At 41.5% G+C, this 14,896-nt stretch overlaps 1 protein-coding gene across 1 annotated transcript in view; it reads left to right on the forward strand.

Moving 5' to 3' along the window:
* DCC (DCC netrin 1 receptor) overlaps positions 1-14,896 on the forward strand; it is a 580,257-nt gene that overhangs the window by 505,882 nt on the left and 59,479 nt on the right. The window contains exons 16-18 of the mRNA XM_050913130.1: positions 2,987-3,082; positions 7,033-7,271; positions 11,425-11,563. Of these exons, the coding sequence (XP_050769087.1) occupies positions 2,987-3,082; positions 7,033-7,271; positions 11,425-11,563 (474 nt within the window). The remainder of the gene's footprint in view (positions 1-2,986; positions 3,083-7,032; positions 7,272-11,424; positions 11,564-14,896) is intronic.

Here is a 14,896-nt window from a genome sequence, read left to right on the forward strand (position 1 = left end):
ATTTGAACTCCCACTCCAGTCAGTGGCATTTTACCAAAAAGAGCACCAGAATGACCCCGTAAGTGTTACTAATACACAATGCAGTTCAAAAAGCAACTGTCTGCCACATCATAATTTTAATGCTTTTTCACTTTTTCATTGTATTGGACTAAACTGAACTGTAATACTGCGCTCAAACACTGTACCGTGGCAAATTGCCTTTTTCCCTCTTATCTAAGAGGAGACTCAAGCAATTATTTATTGCTCCAGTTAGCAGCAGCTCAAATTAACCACCTGAATTTTTCATGTTTTTAACAGAAAGCTACAGATCGCATCCTGATCCCAATCTGAGCTCATTTTTGCAAATGTAACCTTACCCAACCTAGTTATAAACATAAATCATATGTCAGTCTGTTCCATTTATAAAATTTGATGGACTATATATTGTGCTATATGGGCAGTTGTAATGAAGTATGTGCTATATAGTCTCCATTTTTAAATTTCCCATGAACTGATCACATTTTTCCACCTAATTTATCAGTTTCGGTGAGTATATTTTTCATGATCAAATTAATAGTAAATCACTCATTTTGCTTATTCATTATTGGGAAGTCACAATGTATTTTGATTAGACGTGACAGTTCTGTGGGGCTTGGGGGGTTTTGACAGTAATTTCTAGAATCAGGTTTCTCGAGTAATCTTTCACATTTGAAAAATCAGTGTTCAGGGTGACATTCTTTTCTGACTAATGTGTTGTTATTTAAAATTTAAGCCAAGTGAAGGCCAGACATCTGTGCTCTGGCCATAATCAGTGGAGATATGTACCAACCCTTAGAGGCTGATTCATCTTGTATTTCTTAAAAACCTATCTTAGCATGGAATGAATTGTTTTACAGAGGTGCTTGTCTCTTCAGTCACTATAGGGACAGCCCTTATGAACTAAACCATGTGCCTAACTTATAGAAAGCAGTAAGATTAATCCACAGTAAGATTAATCCACTGTCTGTCTCTATATGTCCTCTTCAATATAGTCACCGAGTTCACTGCTGGTAATAGCAAATACCTGGTACGTCTCAAAGTCCTGAAACTTCATCTTTTGGTATTCTTCCCTGCGTTTCCCAAAGTCTACCCTAGTGAATGGTCTGTATTAAGCCCTTGCATCACTCTGCCAGACGTCTTTCAAAATTCCTAAATAGGCACAGCAGCTGGGACATGGGTAGAAAGAAGAGATGGAGTCAGTCTAGACTGTGCATATGAATTTCTTTTTCTTCTGCAGAAACTGCTGAATGTGACGTTATTAAACTCTCAGCTAAATAATGACTTCGTGTCTCGATAAATAAATCTTCATGTGGAATCTGGAGAGTTACAACACTTAGTTAAATTAGAAATTAAAAGTAGTATGCTAATATATAGTGGAAATCATATGAAAATATATACTGCATCTCTGTGAATACAAAATAATTTCCTTATGACTAATGATATTACAGTGAGTACCAACTGAATTAATAACCGTACAATACTTAGCGCAGGGAGTTATTAATGTACCAGTCATTCTTTTGGCAATTTTTAAAGTTTAGCTCTTGTATGATAGAAGCACAGAAGTCACCTGAATATTAAACAAATATGTCACTGTTTCTTCTGGATGTAAAATTAAGTACAAAGTACGAGGGTGGAAAGGATATTAGTAACGATATGCAATAGGTACTTAAAGATTATTTACTCATTTCAGATTCACTGTAATAGTATTAATCATGCTGAGCTGATTTGGTGTTAATGTAGATGAAATATGTAATTCTGCAGCAGGTCTTTTGCAATGTCACGTTAATAAATGCCTCCTCACGTACAAACATTTGTTATTTTTTGGTAAAGAACTTTGAGGTGGCAGTTCCCATCTCTGGCAGGTGTATGAGCACCCAATGTATTCACCTGCAATTTTCTTCTGTACAAATGGAATTAACAGCTAAGAAAAAAAATACGGCAAGGGGGCAAAGCAATTCACATGGAAAAAATCAGGAAAATGGATTGCCTTGTTTTTCTCAGAAAACAGTAGCAAAAACCAACGTGGAACTGACGTGCTCATTTCCCTTTTTTTTCATTTAGGGGTATATTTAGAGTAGCCCTGTGGTAAACTAGGACACGCAAACCAGCGCAGCACATCCGCGCGCCCAGAAGTTAATTCTCCTGTTATTTGTTGTCTGCCACATCCTTCGTATTTACAACATAGCGTGAGGAGTTCTCAGCGAGGTAAAAAATGGTAAAATGGCTATTACCGATGTAATGCTGACATCAAGAAATTAGGGAGGGAGGCTTTTTGCTCAGCGTCCAGAAAGTGGTTACAGGAGTGCATGAACTGTTCTGGGCTGGGTTCAGGAGCACGAGTTCCACCCAAGCAGCGCTGGAGAGCTGGACGCCCGCAGTTCTCTGGTATGAATTCAGGATCCCAAGGCAGCCCATCGCTGGTGACCCTCAACCGTCTCTTCCCACATCATCCCTGGGACAGCAGCGCGTCCCCGTGAGGGGCTGTGCGGGGCTGGATGCCTCCCTGCCCGCCGGAGCTCAGCACCGCGGCCCCGGCTCCCCCAGCTCCATCCGGCAGCGTGCCGGGAGCCGGCAGGAAGGCGCTGGCACCTCACAGCATCCCTCGCCTCCGGGTAGCACTGCACGTAGCACCACGTTTGAGGTGTCCTCTGCTCAGAGCGATGGGTCAGGGGTTACGGCCGATGCACAAAGTTGGTGCCAGCTTTCTTATGCAGGCAAAGCTGCAGGTGATTTAAAGGAGGACTTCAGCTGGTGAAGATAGCCCCAGGAGATTGAGATAAATAAAGCCTTTGGAAGGGAAACAAAAATGATGGGCAGCAGTTGTGCTCATCGCTTACTTTGCACAGGCGTTTGCTTAACTTTGTTTTCTTTTTTCTTGTTTTTTCAGGAAAGCGCTTGTCCATTCTGCATCCCAGATCTGACGTTAACAGTGTGTGCTTTGTTTTGCCTTATTTGTTTTCTCCTGCAGAGCCAAGTTCCCATTATGTGATTTCCTTAAAGGCCTTTAACAACGCAGGCGAAGGGGTGCCTCTGTACGAAAGCGCGACCACCAGGTCGATGACAGGTGAGTTGCAAATGCCGGTTCATAATCTGCTCCCCGTCAGCGAATGTTAGCCTGACAAAGGGGCAACACTAGGCAAAACATTTTGGTCAAGGCAATGGAAGAAAAGAGCTCCGCAACCTTCAGGTCCCTGCTAGAATAAATCAGCTTGATTTTGCACTTTGTTGTAACTACACAGATAGAATGAATTATTTACCCTTTCCAGAAATTGGCTGTATAAATTTAATGGGATGCTCACAAGTGCTTGCTCTTTGGTGCGGGTTGGCCTGGGAGAAGCATGACTCCCAACCAATTTAAATATTTAAAGATCAGGGCAGAGTAGTGGTGAATCGCTTTGCTGAATTAAGCCCAGATGAAATTAATTTTGTTTCCTTCATTTTTAAAGCCGTTTAAATTAAAATGAATTAGTTAAAAACACACTGTCATCATGCACATCTACAAAAGCGTGTAGAAGGGTTGCAAAAGGTGAAGGAACGTACTGATGAGATTTTCCTGGCAGGAGAAGGCTCACAGAAGGGATTACCCAGCAGTAATGGAGCAGGGTGCTTTTAGGCAGCTGTTTTTCACAGATGCATTGTTGGGATGCTAGCAAAGTTATAAAATCAGAATTATTCTTATATAGCACCATCTTCCAGGCTGCCTCGTGGTTTTTCTGCAATCACTGGTGTGTGGATGGGACTGACGAGGGGCTAAAAGAACAGAACTGAGGGGAAAAAAAAAAACAACTGTTTTTCCTCTGGAGTGACACCATCATTTGGCGAAGTTTTTTCTCGCGTTTCACCCATGGTGTTCAGAGCTGCCTGGAAGGGGAGCTGTGTCACTGAGAGCAAACCCGATCACTGACGCTGGCTTGGGTGGATCACGAGGAATAAATCAACCAAATGGCACTTCTGTTGGCTCTACAAGGAAAAACAGCTTTTATCCATATGGTTTTGTGAAGTATTCCCATAAGAAATCTTGGAAAGTCAGAAGGAGAAAAAAAAAAAAAAGAGATTAATTACACAATCAAGGGTAACCGTAACAAGCTACATTCGATATAATAAGTGTCAGGGAACTTCTGGCTCAAAATTACTAATCTTTTTTCTTGTCTGGAGACTACAGAGATCATTCTTGCTGAGTGTGTGTCTTGTAAAATCTTTTTCCAGTGAGTTTGCCTCAGGATCCATACGTACTATACTTTTATTTTAAAGTTTTTTGTTCCCTGTCGATTCTATTTAAAAATCACCCGGCTGGCCTGGGGGATTCAATTTTATGTCTATATATAACCTCTCATAAATAAAACAATATCCAGGTATGAAAAAGGTAATTCAGGCTTGGGCTCCGTTGTGGTGAACTGACTCAATGATCGTCTGCGAGCAGTCCACCTCGGTGCTTCTCTCTTCTTGCTGAGAGGTGTCCCTACCGGAGCTTCCCACCATCTCCCACCCATGGGATGCAGCCTCTGAAAGGAGCCGGTGGCCTGGTTCGTTCATGGAGGAACATCTCAAAAAAGGCTTTTAGCAAAGCAGGAAAGCACAGGAACTGTGTTCCCCGAGCAACGGATGAGCTGACGCACCCTGGGCACCAAAGGAAATCGAAAACTGTGTCTTTGTGTGTCTTGTTTGGCATATATATAGACATACTTTGGTGTCTGCTTGTGTGGATATGGTGTGCAAACTTAAGTTATGTAACATGCAATATTCGCAAAACAACTCCAAAGAGAGCAAGAAACTATTTTCTGTCAAGAGATTGCAATTTCCAAATGACAGATGTCCGCGCATAAATAATAGCAAATGAAACTTTGGTGGAAACTGGGGGCAGTATTTAGGGACCTATTTTCAGCCACCAGTGGATTATAGACATTTCCCTCTTCCTCAGGTCAGTGGTGACGTGTTTCAGAAACTGAATTATCTTGATTGATCGAGTCTGACCATTTATTTTGCTAAACCCAGCCTCCCTTTATAATCTCCTCCATAGCAGGACTTCAGTTTTCAGCATGGGAAAGAAAAAGAGAAGGAAGTGCAATATTTGCTGAAATACCAACTCAGCTGCAGTCACATCAACTTCCATCATAAGTTTGTAAAAAACCCCAACAGAAACAGGTGTTGCTCACCTTCCAAAGTTTACAGCCAATTCTTTTGGAAAACTTCAGTTCAGGAAAAGAAACTGTTAACTTTCAACTTGCAGAAGCTTGATTCACCAGGTTGGGGCAAAAAAAGAGATTCAGCTGCCCGTTCCTCCCCACGTGGATCGTGTGTTTGAGTTTTGGATGACTACAGCACCAACTGGGTTGCTTCGTTTCCTTCAACACTCATATTCAAGCTTCTTATAAAGCAGCTTTTGATGAAAGAAGCGACACAAGAAGCATGTCGAACCTAATGGCTTATCATACATTTTAAACATCCTTGTCTCTTCTGTTTTTCCTTCTGAAGGCTGTGACCTCCCGAAGTTCTGAATAAGAATTACAAAACCGTAAAACAGGAGTGATCAAAGAGCATCAGGAGCTGGAATTGCACATGGAGCAGACAAACTGCAGCAACTGTCAGTGAGGAAATATTAGAGTAATTTATACTTTGATTAATTAATTAGCATATTATTTTAGGGGAAAAAAAAAAAAACCCAAGCAACCTTTTAGCGTGCTTTTGCTGCACTTTACCCACTGCATTTTGAAATTGTATTTAGAAAAATCACAACTGGTAAATAATGAGTCAGTAAGTATAGTTTTAAAAGATAGGCCAGAAGTTGTCTGGGTGCTTCAACAAGGACAGAGGTATTTAAACCAAGTAGAAACGGTCTCTGGTTCCCATGTGGGTGCCATCACCGTGCAGCCCCAAAGGGCAGAGGCAGAGCCCCAGAGAAGCCAAGAGCGTGAATGTCATCGGGGCCGAACCGAACACTGATCAGGAGAGGAATTCTGTACACGGGTAGTTGGTGGTTTTTTTCCCGTGACTGTAACAGCAGTAATCTGCTGCTGACCCAACGTCTGGTTCCTTTCTCATGCCACCATGGCTCAGAGAAACCTCCTCTGCAACAGAGTGGAAGGGGAAGCAAGGCCACAGTAATCTCGACAGCCTCAGTTAACTGGATGTGTCGGCATGCCACTCAGATCTGAACTTTTGGAAGCGAAATGAAACGTGCCACTGTCTCGATAATTAAGCCAGCCAGAATTTTCCTCTGACATTGCGTAGCACACCGCCGTGGCATGCACACGGTGCTCAGCGTCTTGCTCCCCAAAGACCACCCGATCGCAGACACATGGGAAAGGAACGGTGCTTGTTCCTTGAGGAAGAAGCCCACTTGAAGATAATCCACGTCTCCATGCCTGGATGTGCGCATTTAACACGCTGACAGTATTGAACCAACAACTGCAAGATCTTCACTTCAGCAGTGAAATTGTTATGTTCTGTTTTGCCTAGCAAACGTTTAAGCAGATGCAGAATGTGTTCCTTTCAAGAGCCTAAAACAACAAAAGAGCCTGAAAGAGGCTGCCAAGAGAGAAAAGCATAGGTAACTCCTACACATGTGAGAATATGTCATGTTTATAAATCAGGTTCGAAGATGACATGCTCTCCACTTTGTAGGTGTTTCCAATAATGTATCATTTAAGTGATTCAATTTTTTAAGAAAATGTAAATCATTTTAAGGAGAGACACTGTGCATTGACTTCATCTCGTGTGAAGAAAACACAGCATACCTGGAAGTATTTAAACAAGTCATGAAAAATAGCACTTAGCGCTGGTTAGTTTTGTTGTAGTGATGTAACTGAAATGTTGCTGATGCGTTCTCATTTTGCATTAATGCCTTTCTTTCTGTTCTCCTCATGTTCCTCCTCCTCATTAATGCCATGCATTTAACCCATTGTGATGTGTGCCCCTTGGTGGCTGTTTGTGTTTTGGTTTGTTTTGTTTTCTTTTTCTGTTTAACTTACCTATTCATTTATTTTGGAATGCTCATTTGGTGATGTATGGACCCAGACCCCATTGATCCATTAGAAGTTGATTTTTATCCTTTGCTTGATGATTTCCCTACCTCAGTCCCAGATATCTCCACCCCCATGCTCCCACCAGTAGGTGTCCAGGCTGTTGCACTTACGCATGATGCAGTGAGGGTCATCTGGGCAGACAACTCTGTCCCAAAGAACCAAAAGACTACGGAGGTTCGCTTCTACACGGTCCGATGGAGAACGAGCTATTCGACGAGTGCTAAGTACAAGGTGAAATTTTAACACGTAATGAATTCATGAGCTATTTCTTCTGTTCATATTTTATTTGCAAAGACTCTGAATTGGCTTTTGTGAACTTCCCTCGACCAAAATTCCCATTTCAATCAAAAGGAAACTTGCCTGAGTAACTACTGCTTCCTAGAAACCTATGTGTTTAGTTGGATGAAAATGCCGTAGTTTAATTCCACATGCCAATTGTTGAAAGTTTTGATCTTTGATCTTTATCAATCAGATATAAATTAGTCGCCGATCTGGTAGCACAATAGTGTAGCTTGAATAGGAAGAAATACCAATTGCAAACCCACCCACATGGTATGGGAATTCCACCCACCCATATTACGTGTTCCCAAATAGGAAAAAATGAAGGTCAGTTTATGAGAAAACTCAGTTTGAATGGATATGACAGCAGCATGCTACTTTCTGTGTGAGAATTTCTTTTCAAGTCCTAATGAAAGCAGAACCAAAACCCGTGTGGTACAGCAAAGAGGTACAGTGGGACAGGGAATGTGAAGGAACAAGCACAGCCTTTAGGCTTTTTTGTTTGCTTGGTTTTGAACAATAAGCTATCTTCCCCCACTATTGTCAGCTTATCTATTGCATCTCATGTAACATACACCTTCCCCACGATGAGCACGTCCTTCCTCCCGTGCCCTGCCATGATAGTGTTTTTGCTTGCCTAAAGGATCGTATTGATCCTATGGATGTGTTTTTATACTGCAAGGGGATGCCTCATTTTTTACTGTTCTCTGCCCTAACAAAAGCAGCCTTGCACAAGTCATTTTTACAAGGACTGTGGAACGGGCCATGCTCTAGCCAGCACTGAGGCTCCTCTGATTAGAGCCTGAGTGATGGGTCTGAATATAGGTTGGCCTTTCTAAACCTCAGAGGATGGCTCTCCACCTCTTTCAGGTTTGGGGTACGCCTGTCCTACAGACTCTAATCTCGAGATCTTTCCCAGGTAATTTTTGGAAGACGTGGGAATGATGGTGGAGAAGCCCTTGCCTTCAGTCCCTTTTCTGAGTGTGATTTTTCAGCTCTACCTCTTACACATCTTCATCCGAATTTGGCTCACTGGCACTCGACTGAGTCCGTGTGCCACCGCGAGCTATCCATTTCAGTTGCGTTACTCCCGATTTGCGTTCATGCCAGCTGAGTGGAGACTCAGGTCACCTGGCTTTTTGCTGCATGTGCTGACCCACTGTAAAGCTTTGAAATAATAGCACATCTTTACAAGGTATAAAAGTCCATACCTTGCTTTTACATCTGCTGCCATACTTCTGGCAACCTCAAATGCTGACATGATGATCTGCAATATTAGACCCAAATTTAGTATGTTCATGCAGTTGTAACAAGCTCTTAGGTAATTAAGGGTGCCAAAACGATGCATTGTAATGTTTTGAATGCCCTAGCTTGATCTGACTCCAATGTAGGGATGGATTTCCATGCCCAACAAAATGAGGACTATAGCACAGGGAAGCACAGCGAGTCCCACTTTGCAGCTCTGGTGATGAAATCAAAGCTCCAGAAAAGACAGCATTATGTTTTGCCACTCGCAGTCAATCATAACATTTTCTCTAGTTTCCCAATGCACACACTGAGCTGCACGCAGTGGAAGATGGTGGGTGGCAAACCAAAATGATTCAAAAATAGCCCTGTTAATCCACTGTGCAGAGAAGCACGTCCTGCTTGGAGGTGTTGAGCTCGTTGGCCTTCTGCTAACACGAGCAGGTGGACGTCTCTCTGAGAGCCACCACGCAGGGCTCCGTGAGCCGTCGAGGAGCAGGAGGCTGAAGAGGAGAGGAGCGAGAGCGAAATTACCTTTTTTTGCCACCATCTCTAGTTTGGCCAGTCTGTGGGTAACATGTAAAGAGTCGGTCTGATTCATTTATTCCAGTTCAATCACCCAGAAGCAGAAACAATTAAAAATCTTTCAAGAGGGTCTGCTTTCTTGAAATAACCACATTTTTTTCAAGGAAACAAGATAAAACCTATTATGTTATTCTTTGAAAACAGTGGGGAAAACTTCCGTTTTCTTCCGAGGGGCTTAGATCAGGCTCACAAATAGGTCCCCAAAGCATGTGCCTGTGCATTGGCATTGCATTTCCAAGTCTTTTGAGATTTTCCCACTAAAGTCTCCCATTGCTTCAAAACTGTATATCAAACTTAATATAATGAAGGGTTTAGCCTTTCCCATTGAAGTTGGAAGTTTATAAATTTAACTTTGCCCTGGCAACTTTACTTTGTACAAACTGTCCCAAACAGGCACGGCATGGCATTACTAAAGGTACTTGCTACAGTTACACCCCCTTCATCTCACTGGGATATTAACTTCAAGGATGTTTCGACTATTGAAATGCTAATACGTAGTATTGAGCGAAACAGTCAAAGAAAAACACTCAGCTGGAGACAAATAACTTTCTTTTTACAAAAAAGAACCCAATGTCTTTATGTTCCACTAAAGACTGTTTTGTCCAGGAATAGGTTCAAACCTTATTGTTTTTTCCATGTGAATTTTTCCTGATTGTGTGTAATATCTGAGGACTTCCATGGTGATAGTTATCAGATTTAGTTACCCTCAGTCATGCTGAGGAGTATTTTGTGCCATAAATAATTTAATTTCTTCCAACACCTTTTCTGGGGGAGAAAATTATTACTCCCTATATTGAAATCCAGCGTTTTGTCAAAGAATAATTTGTATAAACTCTAGCAGGTAGACTTTGCCATCTCTGGCAAGTGGCTGAGTAGTTTATGAACATATAGGTTATAAGTGATGTCTTTGTTTCAATAAGACTTTTTATAGAGGGAGATTCTCTGCTGGAGTAAACCCCTAGTACAGATAAGTTGCAAAACTACTGATTTCCAAGAACTGGGAGTTTTAATTGAGTATGAAGATGATAAAATCTGCTATAGCATTAAGTCTTCCTATTAAGTAGCACACAAAACATCTGTCAGAGCACTTGTGATAAAACAGCATACCATGTAGGCGTATGTAGCCCATTCATTAACATCTCTGCAAAGTAAATTTCTCCCGCTCCCCTTGCAATATTACTGCTTTATTCTGTGGTGTGCTGGAAACTTGATGTCCCATTTTTAGTAAAGGTCGATTTATTTTTGAATCATCTGATGATTAGCATCAGAATGGCATTACTGCCGCATGCCAGCAAGATGGCTTGTTGTGAACCGCTTCCCCAATGTGAACGTCAAGGTAGCCTTCTGACGCAAAGTCATAGGTATGTTGTCCTTCCTCAGTAAACTTTAATCCATAGGCATTTAAACGTGTAAAAGCGCACACCACGTTTACTCACTGGCCTGTAAGTTGTTGACGCTGGAGGATTGCACACCAGGCTCTGTAGCTTGAAAAGCGTGGGAATTGATTTTATTCAATTGTCACCAATTTGTCCGATAATTTTCTTCGCGCTTGTCTCCTTTGATACTAGTGCTGTTTGGTTCAAATTGTTCCTTACTGCAGGCTGAGGTAAAAAGCTAAATCAGCTAAAAATAAATGAACAATTTAATATTCACATCAACATCAATATGTTTAGTTGTTCGTAACATATCACAGTAAGGCAGATCAATAATATGTTTCAAATATAATCTAATATATAAACATATTATATTTAACCAAGGAAAAAGTGTGTTTTATGAATACAAAAATGCATCTTTATGCTGGGGTCCTGGGTCATATTTCCATCTCTATCATAAATATGTGTTAACCCCGGGAACTGGGAAGCCTTAGTCAGGACCATTCTAGGGGTAAAAATGCTTTCTGAGCCTCCGCTGAAAAGCAGTAGATATTAAAAACTTTTGGGTTTTTTGGAAGGAACCTGTCAAAGAGGCTGGAAATGAGTGTTTAAGTTCTGGAAATGTCCTATTCTTTGTCCTCATATGGGCATAGATGAAGGACATAGGGTTAGCTTCCAATTTACATCTGAAGAAAATGTATGGCAATTTGCTTTGTCTGGGGAAAGAGAAAGCATCGCAGTAATTTATGTAACTGCCTATGGTACTAAAAATACTCCCGTTAAGGTACTAAGTAGCAACAGAGCTGTTTTGCTTGAAAAAGGAATCCGTTGTAACTGTGTTTTGCTTGGCTACCAGCAAAAAGAGGGGCTTTAAAGACGTTCTCCGCTCCATCTCTTTGCAGTCGGCAGATACGACCGCTCTGAGTCACACCGTGATAGGTCTGAAGCCAAACACCATGTACGAGTTCTCCGTCATGGTCACCAAAGGTCGGCGGTCCAGCACCTGGAGCATGACCGCGCACGCCACCACCTATGAAGCAGGTACGGCAAGAGCTGCTGGAAAGGCTTGCTTTGGTTTTTTGTCATCAAAAGCTTTGTTCAAGTTCATCTTAACTGCATAAACCAACAGTGTACATATACAATTAACTGTATTTCACTTTTTTTCATGGGTAGCAAAGCAGAGCAGTCTGAGCTCTGGTGTCACTGCGAGAAGTTAGGAGATGGTAATACGTGTGTGTAATACTTTACCCCATAATATAATATGAGTATCTGTGACTTTTAATGCTAATGATTTAAAATACTTTTCACTTTTCAAAGAAACCCAAGATCAGGTGAGAACAGTTATTCTTTTATTATTAGATGATGATTTTGCTACTTTAAAATTTTGACTTAAGAAGTTCTGTGTGGTTTTGTCTCAAGTTCATGACTTCCCATCTTATCCACTTAGTAAAAAGGACTCAATGCCTGCTTCTATCTAATGTGCATCCTTCTTGACTCAAGGTCTTGACTCACAGGTCTGGTCATAATATTATGTGGACACATTTTAGCTGTTTGCTGTGCACTGTGCTGGTGACCAATGCATCAGTCCAGCCAAGACCTACAGTCAGAGTTACAGCGACTGAAACCGTGTGTGCAAAATTAGAGACAGAGACAGAAACAGGACAAAAAAATAATAGCCAAGTAAGCAGTCTTTTTAGCTTGCACGTTATTTATTGTAAAGACACAGTTATCTACCCCTTGCAAAATGTTGACTTATATAAATTCCCTGCTGACAGTTTGATAAGGTATCTCTTCTATGCTCAGTGTTTTTATACATCTGTATTTCATTTCCAGCAAGCAGCCATTGTTAATATTAACAATATGCTTATAATAAACAAATACACTTTGAAGGCTTAATTTGGCTGCTCTTCTCAAGCATTTGAGTGGTATTTTCCAAGCAGGAAGCTATGACCTGAAAGATACTTCAGATTCTGAAGGGGACTAAATGCAGTTTTGATAACAGACAGCAGATACATATTATATGTAACCCTATTTCAGTGGGATAAAAATATTTGAAAAGGGATGGAGACATAGTGATCTCTGCAGATAAGAGCATCATCTCCAAAACATAATCGTTTCTTCCTCTTTTGTGTGCCTTCAGTTAACCACATGTCGTGGTTTAACCCCAGCCAGCAGCTAAGCCCCACGCAGCCGCTCGCTCACTCCTCCCCGCTCCCAGTGGGACGGGGAGGAGGATCGGGAAAAAAGTAAAACTTCTGGTTTGGGATAAGAACAATTTAATAACTAAAGGAAAATAAAATATACTACTAAGAATAATAACATAATAATAATTGTAATGAGAAGGAATATAACAAAAGAGAGAGAAATAACACCCAAGAAAAGACAAGTGATGCACAACGCAATTGCTCACCACCCGCTGACCAATGCCTGAGCAGCGATCTGCCCCTCCCGGCCAACTCCCCCCAGTTTATATACTGGGCATGACGTTCCATGGTATGGAATAGCCCTTTGGCTAGTTGGGGTCAGCTGCCCTGGCCATGCTCCCTCCCAGCTTCTTGCACACCCGCTTACTGGCAGAGCATGGGAAACTGGAAAGTCCTTGGCTTAAGATAAGCACTACTGAGCAACAACTAAAACATCAGCATGTTATCAGTGTTATTCTCACCCTAAACCCAAAAAACATTGTACCAGCTACTAGGAAGAAAATTAACTCTATCTCAGCCAAAACCAGGACACCACAGTAGGGAAATAGTATGCCTGGGCTTTACTTCTAGTTATCGGGTAGGCGTTAATGGCAGCACGTATCCTGATCCTTAGGCTGTCTTTAAACAAGGGCGGGGTCTTTCCTTAAATTTGCATTTCTTTTAGAATAAGCTATTGAGCCCCTCTTTTGAAACTCCTGAGAAGATTTGCTTTCAGATAACTCTACTGAACTGCAGGAGGCTGTACACTGCAGAACTACTAGATTTTCCGCATTCTTTATGATTGCCTATATATCTTGATATAGTCCCTTGTCCATAGATAAGAATGTCTGTGGATTTGCTTGAGATATTTTTCTTCTTCATCTGTTGTAGACAGCAATATGTACATTTGGACACCAACGTAGTACATGCTGTATTTTCCTGAGGGTGACTGGTGGCCTTGGAAACGCTCTAGGTGCCATTACAAATTGGTTTCTACCAGCAGATACCAAATGAAGTGTGCTGGTAAATATTGATTTGTTGGGTTTTTTTTAAATGAAAACCACAGTACACACCAGTTAATTAACAAAGGGAAAATAAGAGGGAATATATGTGTCCTTAGATTTTCCCATGTGATTGCAACGCAATTATCTGAGCTTGATGGAGCAGCTCTGTTAATTAAGGGCATCCTGCACTACTGATCTTTATTGCCTATTTTGTACCCATTCCGTATGTTGAATTTCCCATAATGATATTAAAGAACGTACCTATCCGCATCGATACAGAATTCACTGGAGATTACTACCATGGCTAGGGAGAGTTGTTATGCCCGGAATTCAAAAGCAACTCTCAGAGCCAAGTTCCATCCCCAGCTCTGCCTACACAAGTCTTACTGGTATGAGGGGTGTTAATGAGTGCTAAGGGAAACATCTGAAGCTTTGATTTCTCTCATGATATCTTATGTTCACAATCTGCTGAAAGCAGAGCTCAACTTCAGCTGCTCAGCGGGACTCATGTGGTAATCACCAGCATGGAAAGCCTAGGTTACAGGAGGGGGCTTACCAGCTTTACTAGTTTAACCTCACAAAAGACAGAAAGTCTAGGAAGGGGAAGGGTTAGTTCATGAAAACATGCCAAAAGGGTTAATATGAGAGAATGGAAAACAGTGGTTAAGCTAAAGATCCTGTTGCATACAGAGAGATGGATGCACTTCAGTAGAAATACAATCATTTTTGTGGAGTTGGAGAATATTGCAGGATAGGCTTAGCAAAAGTGAAGAGAAGGAAAGTTTTACTTCTAAAATCAAGTATGATTCATTTATGAAAAGGGTTATCTCTTGCAGTTCCCTGAAATAGCAAGGCAGTCTAAGATGTTTCTTCTAGTACACTGTTTTTAAACTGATGAGCCAGTGTCCCAAGCTGGTTACAAGCTGAGTAGCTTTTAAATGCAACACAACCCTCTCAAGAAATAATTAAGAAGAAGAAGAAGCAGCAATAATGACAATAACAGTTATGCAAACTTCCCTAGCAGTGTGGGAGCTCATGTCATGCTGGGCATTGCTGAGGATTAAGAGACTTCTCAAAGATCTGTGAGCTTGCGTTGTGGCTTGCCTACTTCAGGCTAAGAAAGATGTTTCCAGCGAGGAGCAGCTAATGTGACAAGACTGAAGTGAAACACTGTGAGTCCCATTGGT

The sequence above is a fragment of the Gymnogyps californianus genome, chromosome Z (genome assembly GCF_018139145.2).
Source record: "Gymnogyps californianus isolate 813 chromosome Z, ASM1813914v2, whole genome shotgun sequence".
Classification (NCBI taxonomy): Eukaryota; Metazoa; Chordata; class Aves; order Accipitriformes; family Cathartidae; genus Gymnogyps; species Gymnogyps californianus.